This window comes from Pteronotus mesoamericanus, unplaced genomic scaffold (genome assembly GCF_021234165.1).
Source record: "Pteronotus mesoamericanus isolate MK-2021 breed Mesoamerican mustached bat unplaced genomic scaffold, CSHL_Meso_final scaffold_507, whole genome shotgun sequence".
NCBI lineage: Eukaryota > Metazoa > Chordata > Mammalia > Chiroptera > Mormoopidae > Pteronotus > Pteronotus mesoamericanus.
The window spans coordinates 9,858,449-9,877,400 of NW_026555319.1; the positions used below are offsets into that span (position 1 = coordinate 9,858,449).

The 18,952-nt window shown below is 53.4% G+C and overlaps 1 protein-coding gene across 1 annotated transcript in view; it reads left to right on the forward strand.

The window, feature by feature from the left end:
- SRRM4 (serine/arginine repetitive matrix 4) overlaps positions 1-18,952 on the forward strand; it is a 133,284-nt gene that overhangs the window by 88,722 nt on the left and 25,610 nt on the right. Inside the window, exons 2-6 of the mRNA XM_054594388.1 lie at positions 6,434-6,580; positions 9,502-9,588; positions 11,343-11,414; positions 14,402-14,428; positions 16,194-16,244. Coding sequence (XP_054450363.1) covers positions 6,434-6,580; positions 9,502-9,588; positions 11,343-11,414; positions 14,402-14,428; positions 16,194-16,244 — 384 coding nt within the window. The remainder of the gene's footprint in view (positions 1-6,433; positions 6,581-9,501; positions 9,589-11,342; positions 11,415-14,401; positions 14,429-16,193; positions 16,245-18,952) is intronic.

Below are 18,952 nucleotides of genomic sequence, written 5' to 3' on the forward strand. Positions count from 1 at the left end.
AGTCTCATGCACCCAACTGCCTACCTGCCAACCCCACTCAGATGTCTAGTTGGCATCTCAGACTGTCATGTCCAAAGCTGGACTACAGAGAACCTTTCCAGTACACCGTTTTCCACCAGCAGCTGACCCAGGCTCACTAATGGGCAGCTTCATCCTCCCAGCTGCTCAGACCAAAAACGTTGGCGTCACCCTAGACCCCTCTCTTTCACACTCTGTATCCAAGCCAGGAGCAAACTCTGTGGGTTCCGGCCTCATTATGCGTCCAGAACGAGACCGCGTCTTGCCACTACGGCAGCGATGGCACTGATCCCGGTCCCATCGGCAGCTGTCGCGATCATCCCCTGCCTGGTCCTCCTGCGCTGAATCCTGCTCCCGTGCCACCTACACTCAGCAAGCGGCCAGAAAGACCCTCTGAGGCCGAAGTCAGAGTATGTCTCTTCTCTGCTCAGAGTGCTGCAATGGCTTCTCATCTCATCCAGAGAGAAAAAAATTAACCTCTTGCCCTAGCCTACCAGACGGCCCATGATCTGGTCCCTCCTTACCTCTCTGACATCACCCCCTTCTCTTCTCCCCCTTGCTCCCTCAGTTCTAGCCTCAAGCATCCAGCGTGCTCCTACCCCAGGGCCTTTGCATTGGCCATGCCCTACACCTGCCAGCTCGTCTCCCAGGAACGCACAAGGCTCGCGCCCTCATCGCCTGCGCGTCTTGCTCCCATGTGACCTTGTCACTGCAGCCTCCAACCGCTGTTGAAAGTTGCAGCCCCCCCCCCCAGCAGCATCCCCAGGCCCCCTTATCCCGCTTCGTTTCTCTCCTTAGAGCACTCGTCTCCTTCCGATGAGTTACATGCTTACCTCTTCATGCTGTGACTTCTCCGCACGCCCCTTCCCCTGCCCGTCCCAGAATGCGAGCTCCTCCAGGCAGGGGCTTCCCCTGCTTTGTTTCCTGATGTGTCCCCAGTGCCTAGAACAGTGCCCGTGCATAGTAGGCGCTTGATAACTATTCATCAAATCAGTGACTGAAGGAAGAATGGTCCCTGGCAGCACTTTTTGGGGACCAGCCTTTACTCTCTGAGCTCTTGGACCAAGGCTCCTCCTACCCTGGGCTGAAGGTTTCCTATCAGGCTGTGGGCATCTGCCCTGTCCCCAGCAGACCTGGTTAGCTTGGTGCCTCTTCCTGCAGTGGCTGTCATGATGCCCAAAAGGGACACAGTTTCTCCCGTGCCACGGCAATGCCGTCAGCTCCCCGCCCTCCCTGGAGGAACCTAAACCCCGTCTGCAATTCCAGCTGACCCCGAGGCCCGGGCTGGAGCAGGAGATGTTGTTCTCGCCTGTGGCGACACAGCTTGGCAGGACCAGGGCTGGCATTCAGGTCACTGAGACTCCAGGACCTGGGCACTTGCTCAGCGTCGTTGTTTGCAACCCTTCAAGAGGAGAGCCCCAGCATTTTGGAATTCAGCCCTTTCCCCAGCTGGGGCAGCCTGCACTTCAGGCAGGTCCCAAGAATCGAATGCTGACTCCCTCTCAGCAGTTGGATCCCTCGCTAGGCAAACAGGCAACCCACAGGCCCGCCTGTCGCGGGAGAAGTGGTGGGGTGGACTTGGGGTTGATTGGAGGGCAGTGGGCGGATGTGATCTGTGATGAGAGCTCAAAATCCAGGCAGGTCCGGGGCCTGACCCGCTTGGCTGAGCTGGGTAAGAAGAGCCGAGCTTATTTTTCTCCATACGGTTCTTTTGTCCTTTGAACTAAACTTGGGAACTGGGCAATTTTTGATATACAAGAGTATGGACCCCCACACACGTACCTGTTCGCACAGTCACGCACTCTCAGCCCTGAGAACAGCCCTAAACCCCTTACCAATTGCCTGTAGAGAGAGCATGCTACAGGGCTGTGCGCGTCTGGCTCGGCCAGCCCTCAGGGTCAAGTCCAAGTCCTTTGTAAAATCTACAGTCTGGCCACTCAGAGTGTGGTCCAGAGACCGGCAACATCATCTGAGAATTGGTCAGAGATGCAGAAGCTGAGGCCCGAACCCAGGCCTGCCGAGTCAGCACCTGCCCTGGAGCAAGACCCCCAGGCAGGTCACGTGCCCTCGGAGGCATGGGAAGCACTGTCCACGCCCCCGAAGGACCCGGCCCCTGTCTTCCTTCCCAGTCTCTACTTCCTTTTTTTCTTTTCTTCTCTTTTCCACGTTCATTGCACAGAGCAGGTGCTCGATACCTGCCAGCTGCTGCCATGATCAAGTGGCATGGAAAGAACACTTGACTGGGGGTCAGAAGACCACCCTTCCGGCTGCAGGTCTAACATGAGTCACCTGTCGTGCGGCCTTGGGCAAGCCCCTTACCCTGTGGGGCCTCAGTTCCCCGGCTCCGTGGGGGGGCCCTTCCTGCCCCGCCCCCGCATCGTTGGATTCGGACTGCCCAGGCCTTGTTAAACTCGGGTCGGGGCAGGGCTCCAGGGCCTATACCCAGCCCTGGGCGGAAGAAGCACTTTGTGGGGAGGGAGAAGCGGGAAGCGGCTGGGGAGTCAGGCATCTCAGAGAGTTTTGCAGAAAGTTCAGCTCCGGTTCTTATCAGAGGCTGTAAATCTGCTGGTTGCCATGACTACGGAGAGCCAACTAAGCTCCAGGTCGCTGATTAGCAGGAACTGAGTGGGGAGGCCTTGTGGAATTCCGCGCTGGCTCCTCCCTCCCTCTGTGAAGTGTGCATGTGGGCCCTTGATTTCTCTGTTCTAGCTGTCCCCTAAAGATCTTGCCTTCTTTTAAGTATGTCTTTTAATGCAACTTTGAAGGGCTGTGTGGTGAAAAACAGGGCAGCTGCCTGTCCTCAGCAAAGATGGAACAGAGTTTTTCCTAAAACCCTGCGACTCTGGGGAGCTGGGGGTGGGGAAGGAAGGTGGGAGGGGCTGTGAAGGGGGCTGACCTCAGACTGGTCCTTCTCCCTTGACCTCTGCTTCCTTACACGTAAGGAGAGGCTGAATCTGACCCGCGGTTCTCCTGTGAGATCAGTCACCAGAATTCATTCATTCATTCAGTACATGGTTACAGAGCAAATGGGCACACTCTGACAGGCACTGTGTCTCTGAGGACTCAGTGGGGAGAAAAGAAACTAGTTCCTCCTCTTCTGAAGCTTGCCTGCTAGTCCAGAAGACCAACACTTAGAAAGGAAACATGCAAGATAGTCATTTCAGACCGTAGCAAGTGTTCCGAAGGAAGACCCAGCATGCCGTTGCGGTGGTGCAGGTAAAAAGAGGAGCGCAGTTTCATGCAGGGGTCACGGAGGGCCTCTCTGAGAAGGCAGCATTGGAATGAAAGGAAGGAGCAAGCCATGCAAAGAGCGGGAGGAACAGCATGCCAGGTGGAGGGAACAGAAGGGGCAAAGGCCCTGAGTCAAGGCCTGGTTCCACCTAAGGAGCAGCAAGGAGGCCAGGTGGCTGGAGCAGAGTAAGGGAGGGGGTAGGAAATGGGGTTGGTGGCGGGGCAAAGGCCAGATCATGTAGAACCTTTTAGTCCTGGAAATCAATTTGGATTTTATTCATAATCCAATAGGAGGCAGAATTACTGGGATGTTTCATTAAGATGCCGTTCCATGTTTCACCCCTTTGAGTCTGATTCGTTACAACTAAGATGGGAACTAGGAATCTGTATTTTTTTAAAGCTCCTTGGGGGCCAGGCTTGGAAAACCCCCAATGACATGCTCCCTGGGTTTCTTTCGGTTTTAAGAAAGCTGAGAAGCGAGGTGTTGGAACATCCTGAAAGAAGATCACAAATGTTGTATTATGGAGGAGTCCTTTCTTCCTTCCCCCACCGCTCCCTGCCAGGTAGAATTAATTACGTTCCTGTTTGTTTTATGATCCCAGGTGGGGGATGCAACACCAGGAAGCTGAAGGCAGTGCTATTGTCAAAAAGGACAGGGTACCACCTCAGGGAGGGTCCTGTTATAAGTTGCTGCCACTCCATTATACCTGTGCTCATCAAAGCATTGCCGCGTCTCCCATCCCTGGCGCTGGACCCTGCTGCCGGCAGTGATGGATGAGCCATTGTCTTCAACCTGAGCCTCATGCCCAGTGCCTGGCAGTAGCATTCACCGTCTCCTTACCTGCAGATAACCCATGTCTCTCCTCCCTCTTCCGCCCAAGGCCAGGACTACTCACGGTGTCTTTTATTCACTGCCAAGTCCCTCACATCAGCTCTCAGTGCTTGCCTATTGCAGGGCCGCCTCTGGCTTCCTATAATGCCCCAGAGAGTCTGAAGTGCCCTTCTCGTGTGTGAACAACCCAGGGCTCTGCTGGGCCGTACGCACTCATCGATCAGCTCAGCTCGCTGATCCTTTTCCTAAGAGACGTGGGGGAGACTAGAAAAGGCATTGGTGGAGCCGTGGGGGTAGGCTGAGGCACAGGCCAGTTGATTTCCACCAACTGTAACATCAAGGGATGAGCTCAAAGCATCTCAAAAGCCCTTTCTAGCTCTTTGAAACAAATGTTCTCTTAAGCCAATGCATGTGCTCTTTCATTTATTCATTGAACGAATGCTGCTGAGTGTTTACTAAGCAGCAGGCTCAGAAGCAGGAAGACATGACCCTACCCTCAGGGAGCTCGTAGTTTAGTGTGAGGGAAGGCAGTGAAATGCTAACAGCACCCATGAGTAAGAGCCGCAGCGAGGGGAGTGAAGGGGCTGTCACATGCTAGGGGAGTGGTTAGAGCTCCCCAGGAGGCCGCTCCCTGCATCACCATCACCACGCCTCAGCGGTGGTGACCCCCCCCCCCCGCCCAGCCGCTCAGGCTCAACGCCTCAGAGTCCGCCGAGACCCGTCCTTCTCTTCTCTTAGTCTCTTGCATCCAACATTTAATTAGCGGCAAAGGACGCTAGTTCCACCTTCAAAATATATCAGCCTCTGATCACATCTTATCTCCTCCATTGCTGCCATACCGATCTGCTCTCAGCCTCCTGCAATGGTCTCCTTGTCTCTGTCCTTCCCTCCCTTTCATCTCCTGTCTTCGGCCATTGGAGCGACCCATCTAAGATGCAAGCCCCTCTTCTGCTCAAGAGACTCCCCGTCCCAGTCCCAGAGGACCCAGGGCTCCTCCCATGACCTGCAAAGACCTGGTCTCTGACCTCCCCTCTTGTCACGCTTACCCTTGATTGCTGTCTCTTGGGGAGGCCAAGGGTCTTTGAACTTGCTATTCCTTCTGCCTGGAATTCGGTGAATGTGTTTTGCCCTCCTCCCTTCCATATTGATTGGGCGTGGCCCGCTCTCCCAGCAGCCCAGAGGAGCGGGGGCTTATCGGATGCTTTCTCCTGAGTCCGAAAAGCAATCTTGGTGCACTGGCTGCAGGAGCTGGTGCATGAGAAATGCTGACGTTTCTGATCGATGCGGGACCTGGAATCTGCAGGCAGGGCGAGCAGGGAGGGGCGCTTGCTGGCGGGGGCCAGATCTACCTGTGACTGTCACACTCCTGACACCTCCCTGTTAGGAGCCAGCAAATTTGAGTGGCAGTCTCATCAAAGGCTGAGTAACTAGGCAACTTCTTTTCCCTCTTTGGGACTCAAAGAAGGGCAGACGGAGAGGGGAGACTCAGGTAATTTCCCTGTGGTGGTGGAGCTCATCTTAGAGGCAGGAGAGGGAACTAGGCTTCCATGGGAACTGCGTGTGTCTCAGGCAGGTGGCCTCGTACCTGCTGCTGGCACCAAATGGGAGGTCTGGTTCACAGGGAGGGAAAGGGAAAGGGAACTACGCTTTTTAGGTCTTCCTGTTTGCTCATTTTATTGTATCTGCACAATGACTCCACAATATAAGGGATGATATTATCCCCTATTCTATCATTGAGAAAACCACCACTCGGAGGGGTTGAGTGGCTGGCCCCAGTTCCTGTAGCTACTAAAGGGCAAAAATGGTGTTTGAACTCAGGTATCTCTGTTCCATACACATATAAGGCAGGAAAATGGAGTCAAAACGGCAAAGAGCAGTTCGAACTAATTCCATCACGTGTTAGCCTCTACTTATGTCTTGAGGGAGGAAGTGAAATGCCGGTTTCCAGCCTCTCCCTGAGATTCAGTCAGGATGGGGTAGGCTGTGCTGCAGTAACAAATAAACGGTCTCAGTGGCTTAACCTAAGTAAGGTTTCTTTCTGTCATGCAAAGTCCGATGTGGTTTGGGCATCTCTGCTCCATCACAGATGTTTACATCACCCTTCAGAATATGTGGCCTCCAGAGTCCCTGTGACAGGGGAAGAGCTGGGGAAGGGACGCACATCTTACCGTGTCAAACTGAAAATGACATCTGTCACCCCCACTCAGACATATTAGCCAAAGATAATCTCATGGCCCCAACCTAAACTCCAAGCGGAGCCGGGAAGTATCAGGACATCTGTGCAGGTTTGATGAACATTGGGAGTCTCCGTCATATCCTGACACTTTTGCTTCCTTGTTTCTGCCCGTGCAGGACAGAACCCCAGAGCAGCCCCATGGTTCCAGCTCAGGATGGACCCTCGGAGAAGCTGAGCCAGCATCTGGCCACTGAGGCCTTGGGCACCAACAGCTGGGAGAGGGACAAGGCCTGCCGGGAGCTCAGTCCCGCCAGAGCACGCAGGTGAGGTACCACCCCCACTTCCTCTCTTCTGTCCAGGGAGAGAGTCCAAGTCGAGGAGGCAGAAATGAAGCTTGTCTCTCTGGCCGCTCTGCCCCTCCCTCTGTACAAGCTCTCCTTTTAGACCCGTAGATCAGGGATCGGCAAACTTTTTTCTACAGATGAACAGATAAACAGTGTGTCTGGCTGGTAGTCTCTGCCCCAACCACTCCACCCTGCACCGGAGCACAGGATGGCCACAGGCAGCGTGTGGTCAGTGGGCGTAGCTGCGTCAGCCACGCGTCACTTGTGCAGAAAGGAGATGGGCTCAGTTTGGCCTGTGAACCCCGCCTTACACGCTGGAGTGCGTGCCTTTCCGTGTTAGTGACCCTGTGAGCCACGAGCTCCCAGGTCACAGGTTCAGCCCGGACCTGGCTCCCAAGTCCCACATCTTTACATGCTTCCTTAACTCAGCTATTCGCCAGGGTTTCATGAGCACCTACTACATGGTAGGCACTGTGCAGCTGCCGTATGAGGACACAGTGTGTCACCAAGGCTTGGAGAGGAAACATGACCTCCCAAAGCGTGGCAGCCAGTGAGAGGCAGAGTGAGGTGTGGTGTTTGTTTGTTTTACTTTAGGCACCAGTTACCAATTAATAGGTTTTTTTTTCCTTTCAGTGTTATTCTGTACTAGTTTTAGGTGTACAGTCAGTAGTTAGACATTCATATACTTTTCGTAGCGTTTCCCCCGATGTTTCCAGTACCCACGTGGCACCACGCACTGTTATTACAGTGTTATTGACTCTATTCCCTCTGCTTTACTTACAGAGTGAAGTTTTGAACTTCAGTCTCTCTGATCTTATATCCTAGACTTAAACCTACCACATTATAGTTTGATGTTAATGAAAAAGCCTGCCATCTGTTTAAAAATTTTGTGCCACACACCTATAAAGCCTGGCCCATCTTTGGCCTCTGGAGAAACGAGTCTGTTTACAACAGTGTCACATAGTCTGGCCTCAGCAGCCGGCTGCAAGCTTTACTCCCAGCCCTCAAACAGGCTCACCGCCCTCCCGCTGCTGGGCCTGAGTCTGCCCACCCCGACTCCCACCCCCGTGACGGATGGGAAACGAACCTGGTGTCCGCCGCACTCCCCAGGCACAGCCTTTGCCTCCTGTTAAATCAGAGGGCGTCACAGCCACTTTACAGGTGGGAAAACGAGGTCAGTTGGGAGCAGGGCCTAGATTAGCCTGCGGACCCCTGACCTGGTCCACATTCCCTCCTTCTAACCTGGAGGTTTCGGTTTACTTAGGTAGAGTAATTGACTGAAACAACGAGATCGTTCTGTGTTTTATACAACACACTCGTAAAACTTTTTTTCCCTTTAAGTATCGCTCCCGTAACTTTAAATGATTTGGGGGTTTTTTTCCTCTCAAATTCCTGGTAGCTGTTACACTGGGAAGTGTTTATATGAAACAAGATGATTCAATAAGCGGCTGAATTATTTCGCCCACCCGTCCCTCATTTGGTCACTCACCAAGCGTTCACATATTAGGCTCTCACTCTGTGTCAGGTTCTCGTTGAAGGAAAAACTTGGAAGTGGCCTCCCACATTTACACAGGCAGCCTGTTTGCTTCCTGGAAATGTGTAGGGTCCCCTGTGCTTTGTAACATGTAAGCGTAGGTAAGCAGCTGCATACCTAATCCCTATGATATTTATGTTCAACCTGCCAAAAGCAACTCTCTTGAAAATGTTGTAGATATATCAATAGCTATATGCTTTTTATACTAGCAACGCAGAGACCTGGCATATACTGTAACCACTTTATTGGGTTTTTTTCTATTAACCAAAATGATCCCGATTCTTGGAATGGAATTAACTATGGCGGCATTTTGTGGTGTTCCTGTGAAGAGTTTGGGGTCATTTCCAAAGCAGGGGCACAGACGCAGTTTTGGGAACGCGGCTGGTCTTGCGGGGCGGCTCCCGGGTAGGCACCCGCAGGCCCCGACTCAGTTCCCAGCTTGCCCCCGTGTTCCTCATTGTGCAGCCGGCGGCACGCCCGCCCTGCTGTCTGAGCCTGCCTTTCTTCACCTGTAAAATGAAGCGATAAAAATCAGACCTCCCTCAAAGCATCTTGTGAGCATCCAAGTATATGAAACACTTGGCACATAATAAAAGAATAAGTGGTAGTTGTGTTATTGCTAATAATGACAATAATATTCTTATTAATATTACATTTTCCCACTGTGGTCCAACTGGGTTGGCATGCTTCACTTTCCAAGCAGTTTTTCATCCCAGAGCATCTCCTTTTGCCATGGGGTAGTGTTTAAAAAAAAAATCCCTGGAGCCCGCCCCAATTAGAAAAGGAGATAACTTGACTTCATTTAGCTGCAGCCTGAGCATTTGAATTTAATTGAATGGGAAATAATTATTCCTGAAGAGCAGAGGTTTCTGAGGTTCTGTGAAGCGATATAAGATATGTATCTCATTACACTAGACCTCAGCAAATATACTTTTAATAATCAGTTGCTCCTTAACATATCTGCCTCCTATTAAATTTCCAGCAGGAACTACAGACAAGATGTATTGGGGAAGGAAGGGGCCGAACTGCCGATGAATTATTTAAAAAGTGATTTATTTATCCAGCTCAACCATTTGCAAATTCAATAATAAATCTATTAAGGAGCAGTTAACCTCTGTAATTCTGTTTTAAATAATCAATTGGTGTTTGGGTAAGGTGCAGCGCCTGTCTCATTAGGTCGGCATTAGCTCCATGTTTGAGACACTTAGCCTGAAGTGTGACCGAATCGGCCACAAGACGGTGATTATGTACTCGCCGTGGGTCCTCCGCCCTCAAAGGAGCTGGGCCCCTCTCCCCTGGCCACAGCCGCACTGGCCGGGGCCGGCGGCCCTGCGCCCTCTAATGCCAGGTGTCTTGCTCTCCACAGTGCCTCCCGCGACAGAGATGTGACGCCGCTGCCTTCCTCCAGGGGGAAGAAGAAAAAGAAGAAATCCACCCGGAAGAAGAGAAGGAGGTGAGGGCCCACGGAATGGTGAAATCTGGAAGGTGGGGGAAGGGACACAGTGGGAAAAACAGGTCTCGGAGTCAGACAGTGAACCCTTGGGTTCCGTTCCCCTCTCTGCCCCTTAACTACTAGCTGTGTGACCTTAGGCGACTCACCTCACCTCTGGTTCCCAATTCCAGAAAGTGGTGGTAATACCGACCTCTTGGGATTTTTCTAGTGAATATGGTGAAGAAAAATGGATGTGGAAAGAGCTGTCTCACAGTGTCTGACACATAGCAGTACCTGACCGATTATTTGGAAGCACAGTCGTGACCCTGAATATTGGGTTGGTTTTTTTGGTTTTGTTTGTTTGTTTGTTGAGAACTGTCTCTGTGTGGAGCGCTGTGCTCTGCTCTGAGTACCCTAGGCCCTGTTTTACCCTTGACCGCAGCCTACGAGGCAAGCATTGTCGTCCCACTTTAGAGATGGGAAAAGAAAGGCGCGAGGTGTGTGCCAGAACCGACAGGCATGTGATTCCAGGCCCTCAGTCGGCTCCATCACACCCAGCAGCAGGTTTAAAGCCAAGGATAATGGATTTTGTATTTTTGCCAGCTGGTGACTCTTTTGTACCCTATGATGTTTTTTTCTCTGTACAACTTTAATTTTTTTGTATTTGAAAAGATTTCCAGATTTTCTTCTAAGCCGCCACTCATTAGCCTGCAAGGACAGCCAGTGCCCCAGACCGGGCCGTGGGCACAGACCTCAGAACACACCCAGCCGGGAGGGCAGCACTTGAAGGAGCCTGTAGGAGGCAGCAGAGTGTCTGAATGACAGGCCCCACCTCTAGCCTTTTGGGGACCTTGTTTCCGGGACACCCCTTTACGCTATGTCTAAGAGGACCCAAACAGGAATGTGGATGCTGAGCCCAAGTCCCAGCCACTGTAGGGCGAGCGGTGGAGTTGGGCACGTGGGTTAAGCCTCCTGATGGTAGGGTGGGCGTGAGACCACGTCAAAGGAGGAAACCACAGGCATCAGGCTTCAGCAATCCCTTCGTTCAGTAGACGTCCACTGGGCGCGTGTGCGCAGGCAGGCTCTGTGACTCCCCAAGGGTCAGGCTGTTCTCAACCCTGCCTTTCCCCCTGCACACGTTCTGTTTGACCTGCAAAGTGTTTCCTTTTCTTTTCTTTTCTATTCTTTTCTTTTCTTTTCTTTTCCTTTTCTTTTTTCTTTCCTTTCCTTTTCTATTCTAGTCTATTTTTGTCTTCTTAATTGGTGGCCAACACTTAAAGGCCAACAGATGTCATATAAAAAATATATTTTTCTGGTGACTTCTATTGAAAGGAGGTTTTCTGGAAGCCCAGTACCCTCCGCTGATCAGAGCAGCATCCCTTCAGGCAGGTGCCCCTGGCTCACCACGGACCCCACTGCTCCCTGCTGCCTTAGGCCCCGGCCGCTTCATCCACACGTGCTATCTGAGAGGCCCCTGTTGGCACCGAGTTTGAAAGACTTAATCTTGTTCCACCTGGGTGTTCTGTCAGTGGGGAAATGAGAGAGAGCAGTGACCACCCAAGGTGACTTCACGACGGAGTAGTAGGATCAAGATTGGAACTCGGGCCTTGGGAGCCTCAGTTAAACGTTTCAAACAAATGCAAGCCAGTGCCAGCCTGAGCATTACCCGGTGTGCGCCCCGAAAGAGCTGAGACCTGTGTGGGGGCTGGAGAAGGCGCTGCCCCAAGCTTGCACTGGCCTTGAAGTGCCTCCCTCTGAAGACTGTCTTCCCGCAGGTCCCCGTCCTATAGCCCATCACCTGTCAAGAAAAAGAAGAAGAAAAGTTCCAAGAAACATAAGCGACACAGGTATTGTCCCTCCTCCTCCACAAACAAGGATGTCCCAGGTGGGGTGGGGGGACGGGTGGGGAGAGTGGATGACCCCAAAAGTCATTTAGAAACATTTTGCATATGTAAAATATTCATCTATGGATGGCTTTTGCTTTGTTTTGTTTTTTGTGTCTTGCATAACGTGGGACCCTGGCTGCAAGAACCAGAGGCCCACTGAAGCTCACTCAGGCAGGGGGGAGCAGATGATAAGGAGACAGGAGTGTCCCAGGGACGGCCAGGCCTCAGTGAGGGTCTAGAACCGAGGAGTGGGATGCTGAGAGCACGCAAGCAGGACACGAGGTCCCCCGCTCCCTTTGGGAGACGTGGCTGCACACTGTTCCCATCTCTCCACGTGGCAGGCCCCGCCAGAAGGAGGCACCAAATCTCTCGTCCCGTATTCCCAATCCCAAGGAAAGGCCCCTCAGGTGGGTCCGACTGTGTCCTCCACGGTGGAATCATGCAAAGCATGGCTTCTGGGACCGTCCACCCTCGTGGGCAGTAAGGGGCATTGGGAACTGGACACACGATCCAGAAGGTGCCCAACACACACACACATACACACTCTCAGCACACATGTGGGTTTGGGGGTGGGAGGAGGGGATGGATACGCACCAGAGGATACAGATCTGTGGCTCGCGGGCCAAGCCAACCGTTATACTTGGGAGATTCTGCAGTGTAGAAACCAGGGTTTCCAGCTCCTCCGTAAAGTCAGGAGCTCAGTCCTCATGGGCCCATCTTCACACAGGTGACCGTCAGCCACAGCTGCGTGGCTCCTGTGCATGTAGACAGGGCCTTGGTGCGGGGCTGGCCACAGCCCGCCCCGACCCCTCCCCGCTCACAAACACACACACAGTCTGCTGTCCCCTGGGAACAGGGAGTGTGGCGCTCCCTGTGTAAGCTACTGGCTGTGGTCGGCTGCGGGCGACGGGCGGATAGTGGTGTGATGTAGTTTCTCTCTGCTGATCTGTGTCTCCCAACTTTCCGACATCCTTGGTGGGTTCCTTGTGCAATTAATCACAACAAAACAAAAGGGAAAGAGTTCATTTGGGTTCCCCCCTCCCTGCCCCGGCATCTCGCCCCCGGTTCAAAGTTGCCCCAAAGCGGCTTTTCCCAATCAAGGGGTGTGGCCACGTCTCGGCCCTGTTACCAGAATGGTCTCAACTCAGTTGGTCTCACCAGTTACGCCCACCACCTGCCCAGACATTCCTGCTCATGCTGCCTTTGTGTTTGATATGGTTGGCGCTTGGACAACAGGGGGTCGGGAACACTGACCCCTCACACAGAGTTAACAATCCCCTTGTAACTTTAACTCCCCCAAAACTTCACCACTAAGAGTCTACCAGCGACTAGAAGCCTCATTGATTAACACATACTTCGTATGTTATGTATATTATACACTGTATTCTTTCAATAAAGTAAGGTAGAAAAAAGAAAATGTTACTAAGAAAATCATAAAAAAGAAAATACTTACAGTGCTGTATGTATTTATTGAAAAAAGTCCACATTTAAGTGAACCTGTGAAGGTCAAACCCATGTAGTTCAGGGGTCAACTACACAAGACCTGGTCAAACCAGTCAGTGAAATGTTGCTAACGCACTGCGACAAACCTTTGCCAGCGTGGAGTCCTTGGCAGAAGCATTGGCCTGCCGTGACTGTAGACCCGTCTCGTCACCTATGCTGAATAATTTGTCCCAGCTTGGGGGACTTTGCCATGTCTGGATCCTGGAAGTCAAGGGCCTTCTCACTCCAGAGCTGCTGCTTCTGAGAAGGGCCTGTGCCCGGTTAGGAATGCGCCGTCGCTGCCGGCTGCAGCCAGCCCAGCCCCGGAGGGTGAGCGGGCAGGAGGGCCCCAGACTGGGAGGCGAGGCAGTGCGATGCTGTCGCCTCCCCCACCCTTCCCCACCGGGCCCCGCCCCTGCCGGCCCAGCTTCTCCCAGCTCTCCCAGCGTTGGGTGAGCCATGTTTGACTCTTTGGGAGATAGCAGCTAGGGGTAGAGGATACATGAAGATCTTTTTTCTCCTCTCAATTAAAAAGACTTCAGGGTTTAAAAAATTCCATTTTTTAATCTGCTTGATGAAGGCCTATTGTGTCATGAATGAGGATTCTGGGCCCCTGGGAACAGAACAGCGACCAAACCCCAGCCCCTGCCCTCAAGTCACTCACACCCTAGTTGGGGAAACGGGCGCTTAGAACATGCAGAGCACTAGACGGTGGCAAAGCTAAGCTCGGAGCTTGTGGGAGCAGAGAGGGGCACCCAGGCAGCCTGAGGGGATCGAAAACGTCACAAGGAGAAGGTGACCTCTGAGAGGGGCTCCAAAGAGTGAGTGGGGGTTACAGTAATGAAAGCTGTGTGACCCTGGGCATCTCAGCTAACTTCTCTGAACTTCAGCGTCGTTGTAAATTGGTCACTAACAGTGCCCCGGAGTTTGGGGGAAAGATGAGAGGAGTGTGTGTGTGCGAGATGCTTAGCGCGGAGCCTGGCTCACCGTAAGAGCTCCACGTATGGAAGCCGGTTGTCCCGTGATGCTGATGACGTGGCCCTGATGAGTCCACACCCGGGGGAAAGAGGGGAAAGTGAGGCGGGGGTGGGGGAGGAGGCGGAGGACACTCTTACACACCCTCACCAGCCTCACCCAGCCCATGGCAGAGGGGCTTGCGGACACCCTGGGGGGAGGACGGCGTGCTGGTAGGCGGTGACCTGGGAATTCCAAATGCAGACCGATGTCTTCCTGGTCTGTGAAATCTGAGAGAGGAGGAGGATTCGCCAGGTGCCTGACCCCATGTTGCATAATCACAAATGCACTGATACGTTCATCGTTCATCGCAGGAAAAGAAACCTGACTCACCTGTATTTATTCTCTTCCCTTCCCTTCTCCTCCCCATCCTCCCTCTGTTCCTGTCTTCCTTTCTCTCCTTTCCTCCCTCCCTCCCTCCCTCCTCCCCCCCCCCCCCCCGCTTTAATCAGGTCATTCTCCAAGAAGAGAAGGCACAGGTAAGAATCTCGTCACCCCCGGCTGCTGGCTTCAGCTTTCTGCTTCCTTAACCAGGCAGAGTCGAGGCTCAGCTCCCAGCCCCCACCCCTGTGCTCTTGGGTGCTCCCCCTTCACCTTCCCATGTCCGTTTCCTCCCAAACGAAGGCCTGACCTGGTTTTCCTGAATGTCCCAAGTCAGCTTTCCGCTTCCATCAGGCGAGACCGTTGTCCCCGAGCCAGCCCCTAGAGACCCGTCTCTGGAAAGCCTCCCACCCATGCCAGGGTCTGAGTGCTGACTGAAACCTCGGGTTGGGGCCTGCAGGGAAACATCAGCCCCGGCCACCCCGCCAAGCCCTCCCGGGTCCTGGCCCAGCGGCAGGCCGAGCCCCACTGTGCCGATAACCCTGGGTGAGCACAAACAGATGGGCTCCTGCGCCGAGCCCTTTCCGCGTGTGCGTGTTTCCTCCCCCGTTAATTCTCCTCACTCTCTGCAGTGGGTATGTCTATTATTCCCATTTTACAGATGAAGAAACTAAGACTCAGACAGGTGCTGTGACAGGCATGTCCACACACACACAGTCGGAAGGTGGCAGAGCCAAACTTTAAAGCCCGATCTCTCAGACTGAGGATCGGGACACGCCACCGTGGCTCCTTCAGTAACAATAGCCACTCCGAGAGCGGTTGGCAGAGCGCAAAGCTCTTCCGTTCATTCAACACCAAGTGGACCTTGGTTACCAATGCCATCCATTCACCCAGCCCCGCAGCCTGAGCAGCGGCCCAATTTCACAGTCAAGGAAACCGGGCCTCTGCGAGGACGGCTCACTTGCCCGGTGCCACACAGAACTGCGCGCTGGGGCCGGAACGCGAACTTGGACCTCTCCGTGAGGTCCTGGGCCCTTGCACCGCCCAGGCTGAGTCTCAGACATGGAGACAGACCCCGCAGCCACCGTCGAGGCCCGATTTCAGTCGGACGGAGCCGGCTTTCCCGTTCCCAGGACCGAGGCCAGCGATGCCCGTGGGGCGATGTCTTGAGGCCGGTCCGACTTGAACTACCAAATAATATTGGCCCCCTAGGGCCTCCATGTGACCGTGCTGGGGCTCCAAGCCATCGTTGTCCGTTTTTTCCATACCCCACATCCTCTGGCTTAAAAAGACACAAACCCATAAAACCCAGATACTTGACTATTCATGGGCAGGACGTTTCAGAATCTGTCCGGCCTCACTGGGCTTCAGAGCATCTCCTGGAGTGTCCCATTCTCCGCCCTTCAAACTGGACAGCAGTCAAGGGCACAGGCTCTGGGGGTCCGGGGTCTGGGGCCACAGCCCCACTCATCTGTGTCATCCTGGGCAAGTTTGCTGGCTCATCGGAGGCTCCGTTTCCACATCTGTAAAATGGGTCCTTATGACATTGTGCCTCTACCCTTAGGCTGTGGGGAGAATAAAATGAGATATTGCCAAAACCTATTTAGCAGAATGCCCCCTCTGTGGTAAATCCTCACAAGATGGCAGACACTGTCACACCTTTATTACTACAGCTTTTTTTAAGCCACCACAGCTGGCCCTGGCCCCTTCAGTACTGCATTCCCAGTCTGTGTCGCTCAGTGTGTGGGTCGGTGTCTCTGGCCGGACATCGGCTGCTCTGGGCTTGCAGGTGACCCGTGTCGGTTCCCAGACCACCTGGGTCTAGTGGCCACGGGGTGTTAAGCATTTTAACGACTCGTTTAAGTTTACCTTTAACTGAAATTTTGCATCTTTCAATTAATTGGTCATTCATTTCTTGTTTAGCTCCTCCAGCCCAAAAAGCAAGAGAAGGGAAGAGAAGAGACACAAAAAACAGTAAGTAGGGGCCTCCAGGAATGTTCTCTCCAGTTCAGGGAGTGTAAACGTTGCCTAGTGAACAGGAACAGGAGGGCGGGCAAGAGGGGAGACGGGGAAGACAACTGTGTGTGGACTTGCTCTGTGGGGCTGGGCACACGTGTGTGCAAGGTGTGCATGTGATGTGCGTGTGTGCATGAGGGTGAGGGGCATGCACCTGTGTGCCTGACACGCCCTTCGTGTATGACTCCTGTGTTCCTGTGTGTGTGTTGTGTATTTATTTGTATCTAGTGTGTATGTGTGGTATGCACATTGTTGGTAAGTGTCTATACATTTTTCCATCATGCACACATTTGTGTGGACCGCGTGTGCAAATGTATGCAATATGGGTACCTAGCGTGTGTGGTATATATTTGTGTTTACACGAATGCATCTTGTACGCCTTGCTACTGTGCACTGTCTGCCACTGAGAGTGAATTGTGTGCACTGTGAGCGTGCCCTGCTCATGTGCCTGTGTGCATTATGCAGGGTGTGGGGTGGCTTTTACCTGTGCTCATGCATGTGCTGTGTGTGCACAAGGAGTTAAGGGACACAGTGCACACGTGCGAGTGTGCGAGAACCTGAGCCCTGTGCCGGAGCCGCGGGCTTGGGGCCGTCAGTGAGCACTGCCCTGTCCCGGGGCCCCAGCTGGTTTCCGCTTTATAGCTGGTTGTAGAAATTCAAATCAGCCAGGGCTGCCTGGGGAATTCAGGTCCCAGCCAAATTAAAAGTAGATTTGGTTACAACCCACCTACTTTATACCCCGCAAATGTTAGTGTGTGTGTTTTCCAATCAACTAATAATTTATCTCCTGCCAAGAAGCTTCTAAAGTGAGGATCAAAGGCAATGGGATGAAAGGCAGTCTGCTGCTTTGGAGGGAAGCGGGGGCAGGGTGCAGAGGGAGGTCGCCCTGCTTCGCTGCTCCACAGGGTCGCCTCACCCAAGGTCAGTGCAGTGGAGGCCATTTCAGCCACCACCACGGCGCCTGGCGGAAGCTCCAGAAGAAAGCAGTAGAGCTTTGAGTGAGCTCGGGGAAGAACTTCCCAGTTATTAAGCTTGCTGTTCAATTCAAGGCAAGGGGCAGTTGCTGGTCCAAGGTGTGGCATGTGCTGTCATGCTAAGTGCACACAGTGCACACTCCCTGAGCCGCGGCATCCCTTGTCCAGACAGGCTGCAGTGCAGACACCCCTGGGCCAGGTGCTGTGCCCAGACCCTGGGAGCGCTTGACCTTGGAGGGGTCACCACCAAGACCAGGACCAACAGCCTGAGGGCAGCAAGGCGGCCGCCCTGCCCAGTGCCAAGAGTTGGATGAGTCCTTGAAATCAGTAGCGGGATGTAAGAAATGTTGTGAAAGTCAAAGACCAGAGCAAGGAAGACAAGGTGCCCCTTGGAGAGAGGGCGGCTTCTCCTGCCCAGTCCCTTACCAGGGCCGCTTGTAAACCAGCAGCTCCTGGAGTGAGTTAGCCTCCTCTTCCTCAGCACCCCTTCGTGGGCCCTGATGCGTGGCGGGCCGTGTCAGGCCCGGGACAGAGGTTTGTCCCCCACTTTCCAGGCCTCGCGGAGCTCACAGTGCAGCGAGCACAGGAGCCAGACGCGGGACAGGTCAGGGTGCAGCGGTGGCAGAGGAAGTCCCGGTGCAGACAGAGCCCTGGCACTGGGGGAGGGCAGGGGAGGGGTGGCGCTTCCCACAGTAGGGGCGTTCTGGTTGGGGCGCGGATGGAGGCGGTGCTCTTCTGGGTGGCAGGGTAGGCAAGCGCGGTAAGCTTTCTCTGCGGCGGTCTGCTCCTCTGAAACGGGACGCGCTGAGCACCCACTCCACAGGTCGCGGTGAGGAGAGGACGAGTCCCTCTAAGGAAAGTGCTTGGAACACAATGCCGGGCGCACAGTGTATGTTAGGGACGGGCGGCTGTCACCCTTGTCATCTTCACGAGGAGGCCATGAGCTGGGAAATGCATGGGCCAGCGTGAAAGCCTTTCGGGGATGCGTGTGCCTGTCAGGCCAGGAGCCCACGTGCAAGGAGGCCGGAGAGTCGGCCCGGGGTGACTCCCCACGGCGCTAGGGGCTCAAGGTCAGAGTTTGGACTTGACTGAGGGCAATGGTCTGATTATATTACAAGAGTCCCTGAGTCCTTTGTCGGGATGGCTGAGCTACCTCCCGATAGAGCCATCTCTAACTCCCACCATCTTCCTGGCTTGGCCCAAACTGATGACGTCCCTTGTACACCCTTGGTGACCACCTCCGCTACTGCTGCTGAGTCATTATTGTTATTTAAACGGAGCTGAGATAACTGGCAAAGACATTGGTTTTGGTGGTAGTGGTCGTAATTACTGTAATTTTTGTTGATGATGTTTGTAAATCATTCTGAAAGTGGGCTTTTGACTCCATGCTAAGGATCTAGACTTAATTTTCCAGGTCTGACATTACAAATTGGCATCCCAAAGGTCTAATTTACTCAGCAAATGTGTTTTGTTTGTCCCAGTGTCATTTTTTAAAAAATGAGCTCTAAATTTAAAATAGGAGTCTTTTACATAAATGTCTGTGTTTCTGCATTCACTTGAAAAACTAGAAGACCCAGCCCCAGGCCCATATCCCAGAGACAAAGCCACTCCTTTCGAGCCCGTGGCCTCCGGTCAGTAATTTTTTAGTGCCCGACCGTCTCGCCCACTGGGGTACCTGATAGCACATGACAT